Source organism: Postia placenta (genome assembly GCF_002117355.1).
Source record: "Postia placenta MAD-698-R-SB12 unplaced genomic scaffold POSPLAscaffold_5, whole genome shotgun sequence".
NCBI classification, from domain to species: domain Eukaryota; kingdom Fungi; phylum Basidiomycota; class Agaricomycetes; order Polyporales; family Adustoporiaceae; genus Rhodonia; species Rhodonia placenta.
Window position 1 is genome coordinate 1,268,364 of NW_020169836.1, and position 19,460 is coordinate 1,287,823.

At 53.5% G+C, this 19,460-nt stretch overlaps 7 protein-coding genes and 2 non-coding genes across 9 annotated transcripts; 4 read left to right on the forward strand and 5 right to left on the reverse strand.

Moving 5' to 3' along the window:
* Nucleotides 1-444: 444 nt before the first annotated feature.
* Nucleotides 445-1,531, forward strand: POSPLADRAFT_1039552 (hypothetical protein). Its single transcript, XM_024477562.1, has 4 exons — nt 445-646; nt 704-787; nt 841-897; nt 948-1,531. The coding sequence occupies exons 1-4, from the start codon at nt 501-503 to the stop codon at nt 1,357-1,359; spliced, it is 699 nt and encodes a 232-aa protein (XP_024340273.1). The 5' UTR covers nt 445-500; the 3' UTR covers nt 1,360-1,531.
* Nucleotides 1,532-2,428: 897 nt separating this feature from the next.
* On the reverse strand, nt 2,429-4,818 carry POSPLADRAFT_1140284 (glycoside hydrolase family 1 protein; the record flags this gene model as incomplete). Its single annotated transcript, XM_024485152.1, has 17 exons — nt 2,429-2,609; nt 2,662-2,683; nt 2,737-2,897; nt 2,956-2,975; nt 3,036-3,056; nt 3,109-3,128; nt 3,184-3,207; nt 3,265-3,345; nt 3,400-3,544; nt 3,596-3,602; nt 3,663-3,705; nt 3,758-3,894; nt 3,963-4,055; nt 4,115-4,152; nt 4,212-4,310; nt 4,363-4,670; nt 4,776-4,818. The coding sequence occupies 17 exons, from the start codon at nt 4,816-4,818 to the stop codon at nt 2,429-2,431; spliced, it is 1,443 nt and encodes a 480-aa protein (XP_024340274.1).
* A 418-nt stretch (nt 4,819-5,236) lies between these two features.
* Nucleotides 5,237-6,737, reverse strand: POSPLADRAFT_1039555 (hypothetical protein). The gene is made up of 5 exons (XM_024477563.1): nt 6,682-6,737; nt 6,192-6,632; nt 6,049-6,137; nt 5,641-5,982; nt 5,237-5,577 (listed from the first exon to the last, which is right to left on the reverse strand). Exons 1-5 carry the CDS (start codon nt 6,728-6,730, stop codon nt 5,389-5,391), a joined length of 1,110 nt encoding a protein of 369 aa, XP_024340275.1. The 5' UTR covers nt 6,731-6,737; the 3' UTR covers nt 5,237-5,388.
* A 195-nt stretch (nt 6,738-6,932) lies between these two features.
* Nucleotides 6,933-8,324, forward strand: POSPLADRAFT_1139676 (hypothetical protein; the record flags this gene model as incomplete). The annotated part of the gene is made up of 2 exons (XM_024485073.1): nt 6,933-7,490; nt 8,028-8,324. 2 exons carry the CDS (start codon nt 6,933-6,935, stop codon nt 8,322-8,324), a joined length of 855 nt encoding a protein of 284 aa, XP_024340276.1.
* A 1,119-nt stretch (nt 8,325-9,443) lies between these two features.
* POSPLADRAFT_1045805 (hypothetical protein) lies at nt 9,444-12,971 on the forward strand (the record flags this gene model as incomplete). The annotated part of the gene is made up of 7 exons (XM_024478866.1): nt 9,444-9,587; nt 9,646-9,890; nt 9,946-10,060; nt 10,118-12,485; nt 12,507-12,529; nt 12,581-12,815; nt 12,928-12,971. 7 exons carry the CDS (start codon nt 9,444-9,446, stop codon nt 12,969-12,971), a joined length of 3,174 nt encoding a protein of 1,057 aa, XP_024340277.1.
* A 258-nt stretch (nt 12,972-13,229) lies between these two features.
* Nucleotides 13,230-16,909, reverse strand: POSPLADRAFT_1045806 (hypothetical protein; the record flags this gene model as incomplete). The annotated part of the gene is made up of 9 exons (XM_024478867.1): nt 13,230-13,354; nt 13,415-13,795; nt 13,819-15,171; nt 15,228-15,404; nt 15,569-15,683; nt 15,846-15,874; nt 16,030-16,448; nt 16,516-16,592; nt 16,823-16,909. The coding sequence occupies 9 exons, from the start codon at nt 16,907-16,909 to the stop codon at nt 13,230-13,232; spliced, it is 2,763 nt and encodes a 920-aa protein (XP_024340278.1).
* On the reverse strand, nt 15,818-15,889 carry POSPLADRAFT_t65. Its single transcript has one exon. It is a non-coding gene; the product is annotated as a tRNA-Thr (tRNA).
* Nucleotides 16,910-16,997: 88 nt separating the features above from the next.
* POSPLADRAFT_t56 lies at nt 16,998-17,079 on the forward strand. Its single transcript has one exon. It is a non-coding gene; the product is annotated as a tRNA-Asp (tRNA).
* Nucleotides 17,080-17,650: 571 nt separating this feature from the next.
* Nucleotides 17,651-19,213, reverse strand: POSPLADRAFT_1074056 (hypothetical protein). The gene is made up of 8 exons (XM_024482664.1): nt 19,150-19,213; nt 19,004-19,070; nt 18,884-18,951; nt 18,730-18,831; nt 18,574-18,677; nt 18,044-18,524; nt 17,909-17,992; nt 17,651-17,846 (listed from the first exon to the last, which is right to left on the reverse strand). Exons 1-8 carry the CDS (start codon nt 19,186-19,188, stop codon nt 17,757-17,759), a joined length of 1,035 nt encoding a protein of 344 aa, XP_024340279.1. The 5' UTR covers nt 19,189-19,213; the 3' UTR covers nt 17,651-17,756.
* Nucleotides 19,214-19,460: the final 247 nt, after the last annotated feature.

Below are 19,460 nucleotides of genomic sequence, written 5' to 3' on the forward strand. Positions count from 1 at the left end.
ACGTAGGAGCTGTAATCAGCCTATGTGACCGAGCAGTGTTTCATGAGGAATGCTTACAGCAGCGGAATGGATCTATTACGACAAGCTCTTGTTGTCCTTGTCCGCGCGGACTGTTCCACTGTCCACGAGTAGACGCCAGCACAACTTGGACGGTCGGAACTGTTCGCGCGCCTGTGTTATCCAGCGAGAGCAGGCAAACATTCATGAATGTTATGATGGCCGGACGGCTGGAATATGGGGAGAGTGTCTCTGCACTCCGAACAGGGTGTCCGCCCCGTGGAAATTGCCGTAGCCAACATTCATTGGGCGACAACCACCTTCCATATGGTTGGTGCCATACACTGCATAGGTGGCAGGACTTCGAGTTTGTCTTCTGGCACTCCGTATAAGACCCAATCCTATATAATGATCTGGTATCTCCGCTGAACCGCAACGACGTTCTGTGTTGATATTCCCTCTCCTTCGAGTCGCTTCACCAACGGTCCCTAGTCACATCCGCCATGTCCTACAATCCCTATGGCTATCAGCCTTCCCAGGGCCAGAGCGGTACTCAACGCGGCTCTTCCTACCCTGCATCGAACCGGGAAAATCACATACCAACCATTCACGGCCACATGTATCAGGACATTAACGGAAACTGGGTATTGTGAGTGCCCACGTTCGTCTCGCAGTCCCTACGTAACTGAGCATACTTTTTGCGAAGTTATTCTATGGACGGGTCAGATTCTCAAAATATCTCCCATCAACAACCCTACGCCTCCGGATATACTGCAGCAGACAGCATGGGGTTAGTCGCTTCCTCTGTTGCTCAATTTGTAATTTACTCATTCATCCGAACAGACTTTTGCAACAGAACCAGTATCGACAGTACACGGGCTACGCTGCCGACCAGAGCATGTAAGTGCCGCGTCTCCCAAGTCAGCTGGTAGCTTAACTACTTCTGTCAGCCCACTTGATGCAAGTCATCAGTACTACTCCCAGAGCTACGATCAAGGTCACCCTGTGGACCCTCCACAAGCCGTAGTTTTCCCCATATCCACTACGCGCACACGATGCACCTGGGGTGGTCGCTGCGGCCAAGAATTGGACGATACATCTGCCGCTGGAATCAATAGGCACCTTAAGGAGTACCACTTCAACACTCGCGACAACCCATGGGTCAATAGCCAGCGAGGTCGTTGTCTCTGGGACCCCAACTGCCGCAGCCACGACCCGATCAAGTACGAGAATATGGGGAAACATATCGCCGAGGTTCACCTAAAGGCCTTGAGACAAATCTGCCCTGATTGTGGTGGATCGTTTGCTAGAGGTGACACTCTAGCTCGCCACAAGCGGGAGATTGCCTGCAAGAGAGCCTAATTTTATTTCTAACACTATTTTTTGGTCGCGCAGGTCGTTCTGCACCTAACATCACCTTTTGTTTTTCCCTCCTCTGTGTCGAGTTTATTGATGACAACAGCCTATATCGTACAGTCTAACTGTGTATCCATAGAATGTTCTTTTGAATGACAGACTACCCGTTATTATTGCCATGACCTGCGGCCTAAATGACACGGCGAGCGTACCCCTCAAAAGGCCACTGCACACCGCTGATAAGGTCTCCTTCCAGACAATAATACACAACCGGTGATAAGACACGCGACAGACACTTCAATAAGACCATGCTTCGAGAGCATGGGATGCACTGTACCTTCGCGCGCAGTCACGCCACCCGAGCGTTCCGACTGCAGTGGTCTTACCGGAGGATGTTGATCCAACCGGATTATCGGGACGCAGCAGAAGCATCCTGAGACACTGGCGAACGTGGTGAGGGGAAGCAGGGTGACTGTTCAGCCGCACAAACGCAAATGGAAGATCCGACACCCGTATTTCGGATCTTGAAACGTCATTGGTAAATCAGCAGGGATTCAATGATGGGTGCATAGGAATATACAAACACGCACACATTATGCCGGCCAGACAAAGGGCCGGAGAGTAACTTGTTACCTCTACCAATCACTGTCGGGAATGAGAAAGTAGTGATGTTCACAATCGGGCTTTGAGGCCCAAGCCCGCCGGACCCTGCTTGGCTGAGGTGTATTATGGCTCAACACAAGTCATCGAAAGTCCTCCAAGAGGCCACAGAGCATAGTATGCAGGCCTGGATTGACTATGAAGCCAGGCCCGGTGGCCAAAAGTGCGGCCCAAAGTAGCGCTTTGGGTCCTGAACAATACTATGAGAAAGTATGCCGCTTGCGCCTGTACTATAATGATTCTTTCCTTCGTCGGCAGGCTCTTAAGTAGCAAATATACAGCTTGGACGAACCCCAGAGCAGGACAAAGAAGAAGGACACCACTACTGAGCGATCCGCATTTCCTATCTGGAAAGTCCATAGAAGACACATGTAACGTGAGCATAGACCTATTTTACGGACTGATGATCGTCAAACTATGCAGCAATGTGCTCTGGAAACCACTGTAAAGAGATAAACGTATGTGGGTCCAGCGGTACGAAAACAGGATGCGCAACACATACCTTTTTCAGGAACTGCGATGACTGCTTGGGAGTCCTCTTCTGTGTCTTGTAGTCAACGTACGTGACACCAAACCGTGTCTCATATCCATCGGCCCTGTCCAACATAGATCAGACGTCACACGTGTGAGTATACATCGCGAACCCACCACTCAAAGTTGTCGAGAAGACCTTAAGGCACCTAGTCAGGGTGATAGAAGCGCGATTGGAAATCGGAGACTTACTCCAGCCGAAGTAACCTTTCACAGGAACGCCATCCTCGACCACCGCTTGCAACATTGCGTTTGCGTACCCATCAAAGTAATCGATCCTGTCGGTGTCGAGTACGACACCCTCAAGTGGGAGGACGTTCTCGTTCTTGACAGCGAACCCATTCTCGGTGACACTGATTTGTCAAGATGTATGTCAGAAGACATAGGGTGGACATGGGAATGCAAGCCCACTAAATCGGTTTCTCGTATGTCTTGGTGAAACGTCAGTCAGCATCTCATGATTTCACGGATCCTTGTCGATGAGAACTGACCTTCCATAGGTAGTTCAAGAGCTGTCGTGGACTACGTTGTCAGCTAACTCGTGCATGCTAACATATAACACACCGATCGGAAGCCGGGCGGATCTGACAGTTGCACATACTTTAGCAGCACGAGTCAATTGCAAAGCGGTTGACTTACAAGACTGAAGCCATGAACAATGAGCTTGATATCCGACAGATCAGTAAGCCAGATCGAAGGATATACAATAAGCGATACAACCTTCGGTACCAAGTTGAGTACCGTCGGCGCGGGTGTGCCCGACCTTGACATATCCGTTCGTCTCGTCATCTCCGCCGTCCTCTATTTGTATCAGTAATTGGTGGCACGCCGATGACATTGGTAAACTAGACGTACGAATGATCTGCGAAGTGTAAGTGTTGAATCCGAAGAAGTCGGAAGAGCCTTTGACAACGGCGAGTTCCTCAGCGGTGAATTCAGGGAGACGGTCACCGATCACCGCTTTGACGCGAGCTGGGTAGTATCCCTTGTATATTGGATCCTATTTCCGGCATGTGGAAATGCATATGATGTATGTTGATACTACACCTACCGCAAATCTCCCTATTGCATGCCGTCGGCACATGATGAGGTACTAACTTCCTTGTGCTTTGAGGTACTCACCAAGTTTGAAGTCTGTCGCGCGCTTGACTGCTTCGACATCTGGAATGCACTGTCAAGTCTTCTTCCTTCTTTTTTAAAAAACTTGTCATACTTTCTGGAGTTTCATCATAGGGAATAGGCCAATGGAAGTCTAGCGTGATTCCGATTTGGCCCTTCTGTACGGCCTTGAAGTCGTCTCTGTACAGCTTTACGGTGAACGCATGAGCCAGAATTAGGTTGTGCGCTACACTATACATTTGAGGATAATAACACTTTTAGGGTTCGTAATGGTGATCAGTGATTGGGTTATTACGTACATCCAAGGCTCTGTGTTGCTCTTGTGTCCGGGAGCAAACACGCCCTTCTGGTAACCTAAGCACGATACACACCACGGCTCGTTGTGTGTGATCCTGACATACCGGACTCGTCAGAATAAACAGATGCCGTAAAGTAATCCTTGAGACAATACCAGTTTTGCACAAGATCCCCGAACGCAGTGAAACAGATCTGGGCGTTTCATGGTCAAGGCACATCCTAGGAGCCAAGAAGGTGCCAACGCATCATACCTTCGCATAGTTCACATAGTCCTGGACAATCTCTTCCTTGTTGAGCCATCCTCCATACCTATCATGGAGACCCTGCGGTAAATCCCAGTGATATAGCGTCTCAAAGGCACAATTAATCTCCCTTAGGCTTCTTGTTTCTGGGGCGACTCACAACATAGGGTGTGATATCATTCTTCAGCAGCTCCTCAATTAAGCTTCTGTAGAATGCAACGCCCTCTTGATTGACGGGGTCCTGTCTGCCTCCCAGCGGGATAATCCTAGACCAGGAAAGAGAAAACCGGTACGCCCTGACACCGTATGATTTCAGAAGCGCCACGTCCTCTTTGTACCGGTGGTATGAGTCGGTAGCGATGTCGCCATTCGAGCCGTCACGGATGTTTCCGGGGACCTTGCAAAATGTGTCCCAGATGGAGGGCCCGCGACCGCCTTCGTTTGCCGCTCCTTCTATCTGGTAGCTGGCTGTCGTGCAGCGCCGCGTCAGAAGGTTGTGAATCCAGGAACCCGTCGTTACAAAAATGTAGACATGCGCTCCCAGGTGAAATTCCCATAGCCAGGTGGACGCACCTGTTGCATAACCCCAGACAAAGTCACTTGGGAATTTCTCCATTGCCGGTTCACTAAGTTTCTGGTGTCTGCTACAGCGTTGTGTCCACTTTCCATGGCGTTGCAAGTCTATATATATGGTACCCGTTGCCCTGAGCTCGACACATCGATGCGCGCCCCGACGAGCACGAGATGCAGTCACCGGTCCGCTGTGTGAGGGAACTGCCGAGGTATGGCCAGGACAAAGTACTCTATTGACGTCAGGCACGAAGGACAGCATCCGAACTTTCTCCGACGGGTCATGGTCTGGCCTAGTCATCACGATCGAGACGATCAAAGGAGCCTATAGAGCACGAGGCACGCCGTGCCGGCAGAGGGGGAAACAACGCGTACACAATCGACGACAACGCCCGCCCGCTCGAGCCAGCAGCGCCCACCGATGCGTTGAAGAAATGAGTTTCAGACAGCCTAAGAAAACATGTAATGGAATATGCTGAATTGGACTAGGCTCTACACTGGATGAATCATGTGTATCACTATACATGAATTGACATCATTGTCGTACATACCGATACAAATTTGGTTCCATGACCATATTCCTGCTCCAGTAATGGCGCAGCCTGTGTGTCGTTCGCTACCGTGGTCCCACCTTCCAGACCTTGACGAACCCGTCATCGCCTGCGGTGGCCAAGACATCTTCGAAGCCGGATCGTGGGCACCATACGATGGTGTTCACATCAGAGACACCGTGTGCTGACGATAGCTGTGCAATCAACTGGTGGGAAACGGTGCTCTTTCCAGATTCAGCCGACGAAGGAGTTGCCTGCGACGACGAGCGATGGTCAATGCGTGTATGGAATGTATTGAGGGCAGGAACCAGACTCACGCTCATCTTCCATACGAAGATCGTCCCGTCGCCACCGGTGCTCGCGAGCCAGCCGAGCTCATCATCGCCCGTGGATTTCCCCTTCCCCCAACTCACAGAGTAGACACTCCGTTTGTGGCCCTTCAGGATCGAGACGCACTCCCATTTGTGGTTCTGTACACGCTCCCATATGCGTATGGTGTTGTCGTCCGAGCCCGACGCGAGAAAGCGGCCATTTGGGGAAAACGCGAGGGTCCAGACAGTGGAACTGTGCCCTGTGAGCGTCTGGAAGCAGAACCAGTCTTCCGAGGGATCGTCGACATAGAGTTTTATGGTGTCGTCGTAGGAAGCGGAGGCGAGGATCTACGCTGGTATAAGGATGGGTGGTAAGGGGGACGGCGGAAGGGTGTGAAAATGATGGACACGGACCTCTTCGGTGGGGTGCCATACCACGCACTTGACGTCTTGCGAGTGCTCCATGAGCACGCCCATGCACTCGAAGTCAGAGTCGGGGTGAACTGCATCAAGACTAAATATCCATGTTCCTGCTCAGCAAATGATCAATCGCTTACCTTCCCATACCCAAACAGTTTTGTCTCGACTGCAGCTCGCGAGTAGATTGCCCGAGCTAGAGTAGGCTACGCTCTTGCATTCGGTCTCATGGCCCTCCAGCAAGCTCATACATTCCCACTCCCCCGCACCCACTGCAGCATCGCCGCTATCACCGCCGTTTTCTTCCTCCTGGGCCCAGATGCCAATGTTCGAATCAAACGAAGCGGTGGCGAGCGTTGTGCCGGAAGGAGACCAGGCGACCGCTCGGACGGTCTTAGTATGGCCAGTTGGGATCGTGGTGGTATGGGAGAAGCCTATCGTTGGCTTGTCAGTGTTTTCACCGGCGTCCGGTGGGACAGTAGAATGGTAGTTGTACAGCCGAACGGTTTTGTCCGCTGAACACGACGCTAAGATGGGTTTAGCGGGGTTCCATGCGACGTGCCATGCGCAGTCATCGTGTCCTGTGAAGTTCCTCAGTCCGATCCATCCTCGGAGGCCTCACAGACTCACCCTCAAGCTGTGCGACGAGCACGATGCTAGCCGGCAAGTCTTCGTCCATGCTCAACCGTGTTGGGGTGACTCGAATTCATCCATCGGTGAATTTGATCAGCCCTAGTGGCTACCCTTTCGAGAGGCATCTAATCTAATCTAGCCATTCTTTCTCGTACTCGAGTCACTGTCCCCGCCGCAAAGTCATTTGTGCTGTTCCTCTGCCCTCCTGGGCATCATACATTCTACAGCACACACTGCGATCTCTCGAAATGACGATTCTCGGACTTGATCCCACACAATACCCAAAGCACCCCGCTCACTTCGACATCGAGAATGTCATCCGGCCCAACATCCTTACTCTGCACCCATACCGGTGCGCTCGAGACGACTATTCAGAGGGGATCCTTCTGGACGCCAACGAGAATGCCCTTGGGCACTCTATCCCCCGTATAAACGGAAACGGGTCCGCGAAGCAAGCGGCCGCGCCGGACCTCGAGCCCGAGCTGCAGGCAACGCTCGATCTCGACCTGCACCGGTACCCGTCCCCGCGGAACGACCCCATCCGCGAGCGGCTTGCGGCCATGCGCGGCCTGCCTGGCCCGGACTACGTCTTCCTGGGCGTCGGTTCGGACGAGGTGATCGACCTCCTCATGCGCGTCTGCGTCGCGCCGGGGCGCGAGAAGATCCTGACGACCCCGCCGACGTACGGGATGTACGCGGTGTGCGCGCAGGTGAACGATGTGGGCGTGGTGAAGGTCCCGCTCGAGCTTGGGAACGAGGGCGGCGAGGGCGGCGAGAAGGGCCGGTTCTCGCTGAAGGTCGAGGAGGTGTGAGGCGTAGCTCTTCCGTGACGGCATGCGAAGTGCTCACTGTGGATCGCAGATCAAGAAGACGGTCGCTGTGGACCCGTCGATTAAGCTTATAATGCTGTGCTCACCTGGGAACCCTACCGGCACACTCATCTCGCTGTCTGCGCTGCGGCAACTGCTCGAATACGAGAAGTTCAAGGGCATCGTCGTGGTGGATGAGGCGTACATTGATTTCGCGGGTGCCGACGCAAGCGCAGTATCGCTAGTGAAGGAATTCGCAAACCTCTGCGTGATGCAGACGCTGAGCAAAAGCTTTGGGCTGGCTGCCATCCGGTGAGTGCTTAATTAGTGCGGATAAAGTTAACAATCAACAATTGCTAAACCTGACATCGCAGCTTGGGGATGGCGTTTGCCCATCCGGCACTTGTGCAGATCCTCATGAACACCAAGGCGCCGTACAATATTTCCACCCCGACCGCATCACTTGCACTTTCTGCACTCTCGCCGCCCGCCGTCGCCACCATGAGTGCGAAGATCTCGCAGCTGATCTCACAGCGTAGCGCGCTGCTCTCGGCGCTCGAGAAACTGCAGCCACTCGGGATCGGGCCCGCGGTTGGCGGCAATCACGCAAACTTCGTGATGATCCCTGTGCTGGAAAAGAATGGGAACGGGCGGCCGGACAATGTGCGGGCGCAGCGGATATACAAGACGCTTGCCGAAGAGGAGGGTGTTGTGGTCCGATACCGCGGGAGCGAACCCGGGTGTGCTGGGTGTCTCCGGATTACGGTGGGCAGCGAGGAGGAGAACACCGTCGTACTGAAGAGGTTCGAGGAGTTGCTACGCAAATTGTGATACTTGGCATACACACTCATAATCTGTAGCTTGTGCTCTGTACTGTAGCGGTAATTGTAGAGGTTCTGATACGTCAAGACAACGCTTGTTAAATATTCTCAAGTCTCAGTTGCGGTTTGGTTGGGCCCATTATGGAAACGTGCCTTCCCGATTTGATTGTGGCTTGCACTTCCGTCTAGGTACACTTACATTTCAGCTTTGATCATCAATGTCGTCATGGCACACGCACGAAGAACGGCTATGACGCATTGCCCAACCCTTTACAGTAGTCTGCCTTCCTTTTTCGGATCTCGAGGGCAACCCTTCACTAGCGATCTGCATTGGAATCTCGTGTTTCCGCTTCTTCGCCAGTCAATACCTTGGTATAAATACTGGGCCTAGATGTCGACAGACTTGTGTCCTTTTTTCCTCCCTCCACTCATGACCTCGCCTGGGTGACTGGTGGATTGCCTGTACCTCATCGGGATCCCACCCTACCCTCAAGTACTATTGTCTCATCTTCCAGCCTCGTATCCTACATACAAGACCGTGTCCGCACTGGCACACCATCGCGGCATCCCGATTCGGACTTGTCAGTCCCACGGTGCGTTCTCACTGTATGCGGGAAGTTAAGGACGAATCTCACATCTCCTCCTGTATGATATCAGCCAGAGCGCAAATAATACACTTGTCCTCCGTCATCTTCTCACCTGCTCCGGTCCTGTCTATAGTATTCTAAGAAGTATTTGACTTACTTGAGTGAACGCTCTTGCGGATTATGTAAGCACATGCTCGTCTTCAGGAGACAGCTCAACCGAAGTACCGGTCCGCTCTAACTCTGAGTTTTGTTTTCCCTTCCTGTTCCTGAGGGCTCATTACGCGGCTTCTCTGGCCGCTGACGAGGTCATACCCTATCGATCCTCTGCGGGGTGGTTCCTTGCTCGACAATTCACCTTGGCGTCGGCTTGCTCAGCCTCAGGCAAGGATCTCATCCGGCACCCACCTTCTCGCGTTCTCGGTCTGAGCTTCGACCTTATAGAAGTGCTGCGGCATTGACGTCCGCAGGCTGCCGCTCCTTAGAACCACTTTTACAGCTGTGTACTGCCATCGCTCGCGCAGATCCCACTCTACCTTCACACCATGATCAAGAGGAAGCATCAGCCGACTCCGCAGGACCTCTACAAGGCGCGCAAGCAGCGCGAGGAAGAGGAGAAGGAGGCAAACTTGCCACCAGGTCTCATAAACCATGGGAATACCTGCTTTATGAACTCGACGTTGCAGGGGGTGAGTAGCATTGCGTGGTCATCTCCGTACATCCAACCTCAGGCTCTTCACTTTGAAGCTCATGGCGACAGAGCTCCTACACAATCTCGTATTCTTTGAGCCCATCCCTCCGTCCGTCGAGAGCAAGTTCGGAGGGTCAATCATTGCGCACCGATCGCCGCAGCTCACGAACGGGCACGGGCTGGCCGGTCAGTTCGAGCATCAACGAGTCGATGAGATGCCATTGGGCGACGTGTTCGTTGACGTCATGCGGAAAGCCTGGGACATTCAGCAGAGTCATCGGAGGGAAACCATGAGTCCAAAGTGAGTGACGTTGGTCTGTAGGGACCACTCAGTACTCAACGGACTGATCTTACAGGGAGCTGCTCTTCACCATGGGGCGCAAGTACGATCAGTATCTAGACTTCCGGCAGCAAGACGCACATGAATTCCTGCGACACATGCTGGACGCCATGCGCATGGAAGAGCAGGATGTATGTCGCTCCAAGCATAGTGATCGTCACCGAACTAATTTCACATGCACTGTACAGATAATCAAACAACGCCAGCCGCCCCCGCCCAAGGAGTCACGCAAACGCGGTCGTAAGCACCGCAAGTCAGACTCCCCAGTTGCATCAACGAGCACCGCGGACGGTTCTTCGTCCACAAACGGCCCGCCCTCTGCGCCAGAAGAGCAACTTGTGTCATTCGTGGATATGATCTTCGGTGGCCACCTTGCGAGCATCCTGGTGTGCGAGAAGTGCAAGAAGGTCTCGCTGACATATGAGGAGTTCAATGACCTGAGTCTCAGCATAAAACCTGAAGACTACGCCAAGGGTCGGAAGCGGGACCGCTTCAAGCGCTTCGCACGTAAGCTGCGTGGTCCGTTTCGTCCTGCAAGCGGAAGCACACAGCGCTCGTCTTCTGTGCCTGCGGACCGCGCCCGGCGAAGCCTTGAGACTGAACCGCATGAAGAAGAGCCACCAGTGAACGAGGGCCCTCGACGGAAGAGTTTCGACCACGTCGCGGAGGGCGGAGAGGCTGAAGCAGAGATGAACGAAGTGCGTGACGTCGTTGAGGGGATGACGAGGCAAACATCTCCACGGCTGTCAACGGCGGTTGAGGACCAGGAGGTGAGCCCAGAAGGGAGCGAGGGTCTTGAGGGAATGGGCAAGGAGAGAGGTAGCGCTGATGATGAAGCTGGTCATGAAAAAGGAAAGGCCAGGAGGAAGGACAAGGACAAAGTCGACCCTTGGGGGCGTTTCGGACGGCGCCTGAGTGTGTCGGTCAAGAAAGGGATGAAGGCGTTGGACCCTGGTAGCCCGACTCGGTCTGTTGAGAGGGGACGGAAGGGACAACCCAAAGACCGTGACGAGGCGCGTACCTCCAAGGATAGTGAGCGGGAATCTCATCCGCGAACACAGATCACTGCCGCGCAGGCCCAGGATAGTGGGTCTGATATGAGCGATCCAGATGTCTCCAGGTTGCGAAGCACATCGTCGCCTCTGCCTATTATAACCTCACCTCTCGCCAATCCGCCTATAAGCGCGCCGACACGGCCAGAGGTCAAGCCCGGGACGACGTTTGGTGGCAGGAAGAAGCCCCCGCACGCACCTAAGCCTTCGCGTCAAGAACAAGCATACCTACGACAGCTGCTGGCAGACGTGCATGCGTCCAACGCAAACCCGTTCTCCGTCCTGCACCATGTGATCTCGGATGCTACGCACGGCACGCCGCCCGCTGCTGCTGCGCAGGCTGCATGGGCAAAGCTGGGACACCTCCCGGGTATCGAGGAATGCCTCCGCATGTTCACATCCGTCGAGATACTGGATGGCGAGAACATGGTTGGATGTCACAGGTGCTGGAAGATCGCGCACGGGAAGTACAAGCCCGAAAGACAGGGTGTGGTTGCTGATGATGATGATGACGACGACGCCGGTAGCAATGGGGAGGGAACAGCAAGCAGCCCCTCGGACCAAGTTCTAGGAGACAAGCTTCCTGAAGCCGTGCGGGAGCCGCCTATGAGCCCTTCTAGTGAGACTTTGTCCTCGTCGCCAGACGCAAACGGGTATATCTCGCCTGCGTCCACTCCTGCCATCCGGAGTGTAACATCCTTCTCGGACACCATGTCTGATGCGACGTCGATGACAGCACCGACCACTATGGGCTCTGTGACAGCCACGATTGAGAAGGCGAGTTATCCGCCATTAGTGTCGCCGACCCGCCCCACGACCTATGGCGGTCTACCCATCCCCTCGATTTCGACGACAGGGCCCGAATCCCCAGTTGCGACGTCTCGACGCTCGCCCATCGACAAGACTGGTGAAGAATCTTCAGACCGGAGGTCGGACAGCCCACTGGGCGTCTCGCCTTCAGACGACTCACTACTCACACCGAAGCCGAAACGTCGTTCGAAGGCCGGCACGGGCGCAGAGGATATGAAGAGTGATAGCTCCGATGACGAGTATGACTCCGACAGCGATGTCTCAGGTAGCACGTCCGTCTACTCGGGAGGTTCATCTGTTGCGTCGGCCGCAGCCTCTCCTGTCGCTTCACCGAGAGCGTCTGTGGAGAACGTGCAGACTGTTGGGCCGACAGAAAAGCGACCGAAGCTAGCCCCGTCCGATCCCTCATCCGCGAAGGTGTCGCGCTCCAGACAAGTCATCCTCCGTCGGATGTACAAACGCTATCTAATTGCGGACCCTCCTCCAATTCTCGTGGTTCACCTGAAACGCTTCCAGCAGACAGGCCGGACGCATACCGTCACGTTCACGGGCGGCGTGAAGAAGCTCGACGAGTTTGTCTCGTTCCCCGAATATCTCGATGTTGCTCCGTATCTTGCGCCGCGCAGAGAGGATTTTGGACTTGATGACAAGGCGACGAGGGCCGAGGCTAAGGAAGCGGGCAAGGATGCCCGGTGTATGTATCGTTTGTATGCAGTTGTGGTCCACATCGGCAATATGGTGAGTGTTTATTCGCTCCGCGAATAACATTATGCTAAGAGTAGCTTGCAGCTGGGTGGCCACTACGTCGCATACACCGCCTTGCCCCCTTCGCACCCACTAGCAGGCAGTTCAAAGCCAGGGGGTTCGTCAGGTTCTGATACGCCTAGCGCTCATAAACCCTCTATTGAAATTGCTGAAGGCGTGGTCAAGCCTCCGAAGCCGCACAGACAGTGGGCCTACATCAGCGACACTGTAGTGCGCCTCACGACGCTCGAGGAGGTGCTCAAAGCGAAGGCGTATATATGTATGTATGAGCGCATATGACAGGGCCCCCTGTTTCTTGCCGCGATATGTATGTACTTGCCATTGTGTGGGCTGAGACGAACAGTTCTAGTGCCTGCGAGCCCGATGCACAGGTGGTGGGCTCCTAGAGTCGGACATTGCTGTATCGTATACCTAATTTATGGCGTCCCGGCCGCGGGCTTGTTAGACACAATATGTACTATTTGTATGCACTAATGCGGCCAATATACCATTGTACTATTTTCAAGAGCCTTGCGACTGCCTGTGAGATGTATACTTGAATCGTGTACTGTACAAAAGCATGTTTGTGATGATATGTAGAAGCAGGTAATAGTAAGAGGATGATTTTCGTGCAAGATTGAATGACGAGATGTGTTACAGTCCGTGGATATAGTCAGTTGGGCCGGATGCGGCGTCAAGATGCAGTTAACAGTGCAATGATTGCGTTGAATATACATACGGAGTCTTCACGATGTCTTCGGCTTGCAGACACGTTTATGTTCGCTCCAATGTGATTTTTGACAGCCTTGGTCGCAGTACCTAAGACATGGTTATAAGAATGTGCATCAGCTCCCAGGAGAAGGACGTGCCTCGTTTTACCGCAGCCACCGCACTTTCTTAGCACGGCACTTGGGTTCCCGCAGTGCGAACAGCGGTATAGCGAGACTGAGTTTATACTAATCTTCGGATGGGCGCACCGCTGCGCATGCTCGTGTTCGTCGTCATCGAAGTGCAGGTCATCGAGCCACGCCGCGAGATCATCCTCTGCCTTGCTCGGCGAGGGGATGCTACAGCTCTCGGAAGACAGATCCATCCTGTCAAAGCGCTCGACGACGCTGCCCCAGTTCTTCGCCGCCGTCTGGTAGTACTGCACAATGAGCTGGCGTGTCAGGCGCATCTGCGTCTTCTTGGGCGGGTGCTCGAGAAAATTGGCAAACTGGTCAGCGAGAGCTACCTTCTCCAACGCGTCCTGTCCAGTGTCTGCGTGAGATCTTTCGCCATACCTTGTAGCTCTAGGATACTTACGCCAAGTTCCCGCATGTCATTGCTCAATTCAGGCCCGCGGATGGCGATCGAACATATGATGTACCAGTTGAGGACGGTCTCCATGTGGCGATTGTCCGGCGGGGCTTCGGAGATGAACGTTTTCGCGTCTTCACACGCAGAGACAAGGAAAGCTATTCCCTCCCCGTAGTCCTTCTCGCCCTCAGTAGCCTGCTGCAGAACAACTAGGCCCAGGTTTCCCGCGTGTTCTACTGCGCGCCAGAGCAAGTAGTGACGCACAAACGGCGTAATCTGCTTGCACTTCAGGCCCTTCTTGGCTGACTTCAGACCCTGGGTGTTGTCCGCGCCTAACGCGATCACATAGTGCGCATAAGCTAATTGCGGATTGCGTTGAAGAACTTCTTGCCCCGCCCTGATAGCCGCCGGTATGTTCTGTTGCAGGACATGATGCTTTAACTCACAAATTTCAGCGTCGTCGAAATCCTCTTTAGTGCCCTTCTGGCGCAGCGCGCGCGCGCAGTGTGGGAGCGCGTCGCCCCACATCGTGAACGGCAGGCCCGTGTTGACTATCTCCCACTGACCTGTCTGTTCGTTCATGGTTTGGTACGCGCCACCCGTGATAGAGAACTCCGTCCGCACGACGAGCTGGGCGATCGTTTTCCCGAGCGCATATAGGTCGTGGTCCTGTACACACTTCATCAGCGCGCGCTGGAAGTCCGCCGAGGACCGCAGCGTGAGCGTTGTGTCGCAGCGGTCCATGCCGTAGTCCATGATGATATCCGTCAGGTTGTCTGGGAAGCGGCGCGACACCGCATCCATAATCTTGCGTGGGTCAAAGAATTGCTTGTTCGGCTCCGCCTCAAGCCCATTAAGGCGAGTGAGCCCACCTAGCGCATTACAGCGCGTCGTCAGGTCGCTGCTCCGCAAACACGCGGTGAGGAACTGAATGAGGGGCGGCATGGCTTTGCACTCCTTGTAGCAGTGCAGAGTGACGCTGGTGAGTAGTCCTACTGCATGGTTGATCATCAGGTGCGACGCGGACGGCTTGCGGAGGTTGTCTACAGTCAGCTTCAATACACTGCGGATGTCGATAGACGCGAGCAGCCGGTGGTCGGGTTCCTGCTCTTGTCCGACGACAGCGCCGATGGCGTGTGCCATCGTTACTGTTGCGAGTTCCATGACCACGGCGTCATCTGAAAACTCATTGATGAGCTGCAAGAGTTTGGGCGTGAGCTTCGCAATTTCCTGGCGCGATGCTATTCCCCCATGGTGGGTCACGGTAGACAGAGCCTGCAAGCCAATGTGGCGCGTGGACGGCATGTCGAGAAGAGGTACCATCTTCGAGACAAGCCCTGCATGCATTGGTTCCTTACCACATTCAATCCTGTGCGGAGAGGGGCAGACACACCTTCCTTGAACAGCCTGTCACGTAGAATGGAGTCTGCGGACATCTTTGCCCAAATGCCGACAATGCCTCCCAGAATTTTATCATTGCCGAGGTTTTTAGTGTAGACGTCGTTGAGCTTCTTGTAGATCTCATTGAAGTGGGCATGTACTTTCTTGAGTCCACTCCGGCGAGTGATGTCTACAGTAAGCGTCAGCTTACTCCACGGATGCGGACAAGGTATGATTGAGTGCCACTTAAACTATGGATAAAATTATCCATATAGTGGTACCCGCTCATTCACAAACGTGTTCAAAATAGATGGAGACTGTCCATGAGACGCGAATACAAGACTATATGCGCACCTGGCAATTTGAAGTGCTCGCAGAGCATTGTTACAATCAGGTTCCATCCCTCCGCATTTTCGATGTCATCAACAAAAGATTCTGAAATGGTGTATGTCGTGCTACGGCGCGACACCTGCTTCGGCATGACTTCTTGTAATTCGTGTGGCCACTGAAAGGTTGTGCAAGTGACGAGACGAAAGCCTCCCTTTGTGGCGCGCGTAATCGAATTCAGGCTCAGTGAATAAGTAGCCAACAAAAAGATAAAATTGCCCATTGGCTGGATTGAACAACCGACCTCACCATTACGAGTGGCGCGCTCTACCACTGAGCTAAACGGGCATCACATTTTGTGCCTTGCGTTGACATCTGGGGGTAATGACACATAGCGAACGAGGTCAGAGGGAAACAAGAATTATACATTATAGAAGTACATGGTGAATATGACACGGGCAGTCACCCCCTCCGCCGCTTCGACTTACTGGCGTCGAGTGCATCTACCTTCCTATCCTCTACTCTTTGCAAGAATTCCACCCTCTCGAGGTAGCCACCGCCGCGGCGATTCGCCTCTAGTTCGTCCTTGAGATCAGACGCCCCGGTCTGCACGTGGGATCGCCAGTCCATGGAAGACTTGTCGAGCGTCGTGAGCTTCTTGGCCTTCTGAGTGCCGGGAAGAGGAGCAAGCTTCGTCTTAGGCTTCCGAGGCCCCGGACGCTTGGCAGCTGGTTTCAGCTCCTGCGCGGACGTGGTAGCCTGGGCAGTTGACGGCGCAGGCAGTTCGGATGGCCCTGCGGACTCAACTGGAGTATAGGACGAGGATTGTATTGCCTCCGGCAGCGCAGGCTGCCACTTTGGCCACTTCTTCGCCTCTTCGGAGTCCTCAGGCACTTCTTTCACCTCTCTGTGAACCAAGGGCTCAAGATGATAGAACGCGTAGGTGATCTAGAGGATGGACTATGAAGACTTACATGACATCTTCACCTGCGAAACGATACCGTTTCTCAATCTTCACTATACGTGAAGAGTCGGGTGGCTTTGTGGCTGGCTTGGAGAGAGAGTCTTGAAATTCTGCCCACAGGGCTTCGCGCGTTCTGGATTGGTACCGTGTTAATCATGACGTCTTGTCTGAGAACTGAAAGACATACTTGGATTGAACATCGTGGTCCTTTAGCTCATTGAGCTGAGCTGCAGACGTTCTTGCACGCTTCTTCGCCGGTTCCTGGTCAGAGTCAGAGGAATGTTTTATGTCTAGGAATCTCCATCAAATGAGCCCACTTTCCGCATCGGTTGAAGAACAACATCACCTGTGTCCTCTAGTGGGACGTAGTCAAGGTCGTCTTCAGAGTCAGATGTGGGATCCATGAGTGACTGCATGCGCCACTGATGAGGGAGTGAACGAAGCCAAGACTTCACGCGCAGACCATAGTTAATGATTAGTCAATATTTATAATCCCTGGTAGTATATCGGTTAGTACACGCGCCTGTCATATCGTGGTGCGCGCGAAAGCGGGGTTCGACTCCCCGCCAGGGAGGGATTGGTTTTTGACGAGCTACTGTCTAGTAATAGTCACGATGGTATACATATACCAGCTCGCTGACGGGTCCTGGGATCGCAGATAATCTTCTCGATGTTTTTAAGCTTTTGTGCGGTAAGGGTTGGGTCTACACGGTCATTCCTTACGTATACAGCCAGTTGTGGATGAGTTCAAGATATAGCTCATAATGCATAATGACCTTGCATCCTCCTACAAGAGCAATGCCATAATAATGAATCTTTATTCACAGCTATAGTGCTCGACGATGCAATAATTATGACTGGGGATTCCACTTCATCGCCTTGGGCTTCGTCTGGTCTTTTATTAATTAATTATTTGATCTTAAAATCCAGTTTTGTATTCGCTGGAGGTCGTCTGGTCTTCGTGCAGGCGATTATTACTTGTACAGGATCAACATATTCCTATATTCTCCGTGGATAGTGGGAATAGGTAAAAGTGCCTGAGTGCTGTTGCTCGCATATTCATCTAACGCTTCACAATGCTTTGAGCTCAAGTGTCCGCCATCGCATGCAGTAATAATATCTGACTCTATGCACGCACATGTAACACACATGAATGTCTATTGCGAGAACGGTCGAAGACCAAGGGTATGCTACATGCTACAGTCACCACGGCTTACGGTCCGTTTTCTCGTTCGTCCGCTTCATCACATCTCACGGCTTGATCGCGATCTTGAGCGCCCCACGGCTGTTCATCTTGTCGAGCGCACCCTGGTAATCGTCAAGCGGGAAAACGTCCGTGACCTGGGGTCGCGTACGGTCCATCAACAGGGTGAGAGACAGCGCAAGTGCGTAGAGCGACATACCATGCCCTTCACATTGACCTTGCCGCCGTCCAAGTAGGCGACAGCACGGGGGAAGCAGTACGCTTGTGAGAACGAGCCGATGACCTGCACACAGGCTCAGCGACATGACTCTTCTGCAGCATGGCGCATACATACTCTAATCTCGTCCCCGAAGATCTTTGATGGCGGCCAGTGCACCAACGCCTTGTTCTCGTACACGCCATAAATCATGATTGTTCCGCCACGGCGGACGTAGTTGATGCTATCCTGCGCGATCTTCTCCACACCAGTGGCTTCCACCACAACGTCGAAGCCATACGGGTTGTCCTTCCTCAGCTGCTCCCACTGTGGGCCGGGATTCTGCCTGTCCAGTTCGATGTACACATCGCCCGCGTTCAGCTGCTTCGCGATATCCATCTTGATACCCTTGTTTGCCGCGATCGTGACCTTGTGCGCACCGTTGAGCTTGAGCAGCTGCGCGAGGATGAGACCGGTGGGGCCCGCGCCCAGAAGCAGAACGTCAATGCCGACTGGTGGGTTGAGTTTATCCAGACCATGGATGGCGCAGGCTGCCGGTTCGAGTAGCGTTGACTCCTCGTCCGTGAGATTGTGAATCTTATAGCACTTCTTTTGGTGGCTAAGGAATGATCAGTATAGGGACGGAAGGACGGGACAGGGACACGCACTAGACGATGTACTCGGCAAAACCACCGTCCATTGTGACACCGCGTGCGTTGAAGTTCTCGCACAGGACTGCTTCACCTCGACGACAGTAGAAGCAATTGTCACACTACAAGGTGATTGAGACACCATTACAACCAGAGAAGTGCGCATATACCCACTGAAATGCCGACATCCGCTACCACGCGGTCGCCCAACTCAAAGCCCTTGACGCTCTTGCCCTTCTCGACCACCTTGCCAATAGCCTCATGGCCTGGAATGAGCTGCGGGAAGGTATTAGGCAATGCGAATTACTTGCATGCGATGATCACGCACCGGGAACTTGGCGATGAATTCACCGTCATGAATGTGCCCGTCAGTTCCGCAAACACCGCATACAGACACTAGATTGCGGCGATCAGGACCATCGCGCATGTCAGAGTCGATCCCACATACCCTTCAAAAGAACGTCATCGTCCCCGCATTTCGGGATCGGGACTTCTTTGATTTCAAAGTGCCTGGGCTGGATGCATGCATACAAATCCGTCAGTCGATGTTATCTCCGAGTCGAGACACGCGCCGAGATCAGGTAAAGCACGTACGCTGCTGTAGTACAGCGCTTTCATCGTTCCTTCGGGCATGTTGGATAGTGTTCGTGGGCGTGCTATGGAGATTGTGGGGAAAGAGAGATGGTGCAGAGATACGCGGTGGAGGCAAGACTGATATTTATCTGCTGCACATCGAGCGCGACCGGGCGGCCCGGGAAACCTTGTGACGTCACCGGTGAGTTGTAACGGGTATTTGTCACCCACGGTGTGATGTTACGCAGGCACCGTGCTCTGTGACACAGCGCGTCATGCCTATACCGGGCCATCCGCCACCGTTTCCGCAGCCGCGGGCTTATATCGAGTCT

Coding starts and splice junctions, on each gene's coding strand:
- POSPLADRAFT_1039552 (XM_024477562.1), top strand. CDS start 501: ATGTCCTACAATCCCTATGGCTATCAGCCTTCCCAGGGCCAGAGCGGT. Junction 647..703: donor ATTAACGGAAACTGGGTATT/GTGAGTGCCCAC, acceptor CTTTTTGCGAAG/TTATTCTATGGACGGGTCAG. Junction 898..947: donor TACGCTGCCGACCAGAGCAT/GTAAGTGCCGCG, acceptor TACTTCTGTCAG/CCCACTTGATGCAAGTCATC.
- POSPLADRAFT_1039555 (XM_024477563.1), bottom strand. CDS start 6,730: ATGGACGAAGACTTGCCGGCTAGCATCGTGCTCGTCGCACAGCTTGAG. Junction 6,138..6,191: donor AACTGTTTGGGTATGGGAAG/GTAAGCGATTGA, acceptor GTCTTGATGCAG/TTCACCCCGACTCTGACTTC. Junction 5,578..5,640: donor TCTTCGTATGGAAGATGAGC/GTGAGTCTGGTT, acceptor TCGTCGTCGCAG/GCAACTCCTTCGTCGGCTGA.
- POSPLADRAFT_1074056 (XM_024482664.1), bottom strand. CDS start 19,188: ATGCCCGAAGGAACGATGAAAGCGCTGTACTACAGCAGC. Junction 19,071..19,149: donor AAGCGCTGTACTACAGCAGC/GTACGTGCTTTA, acceptor GCATGCATCCAG/CCCAGGCACTTTGAAATCAA. Junction 18,952..19,003: donor CGATGACGTTCTTTTGAAGG/GTATGTGGGATC, acceptor GCCGCAATCTAG/TGTCTGTATGCGGTGTTTGC.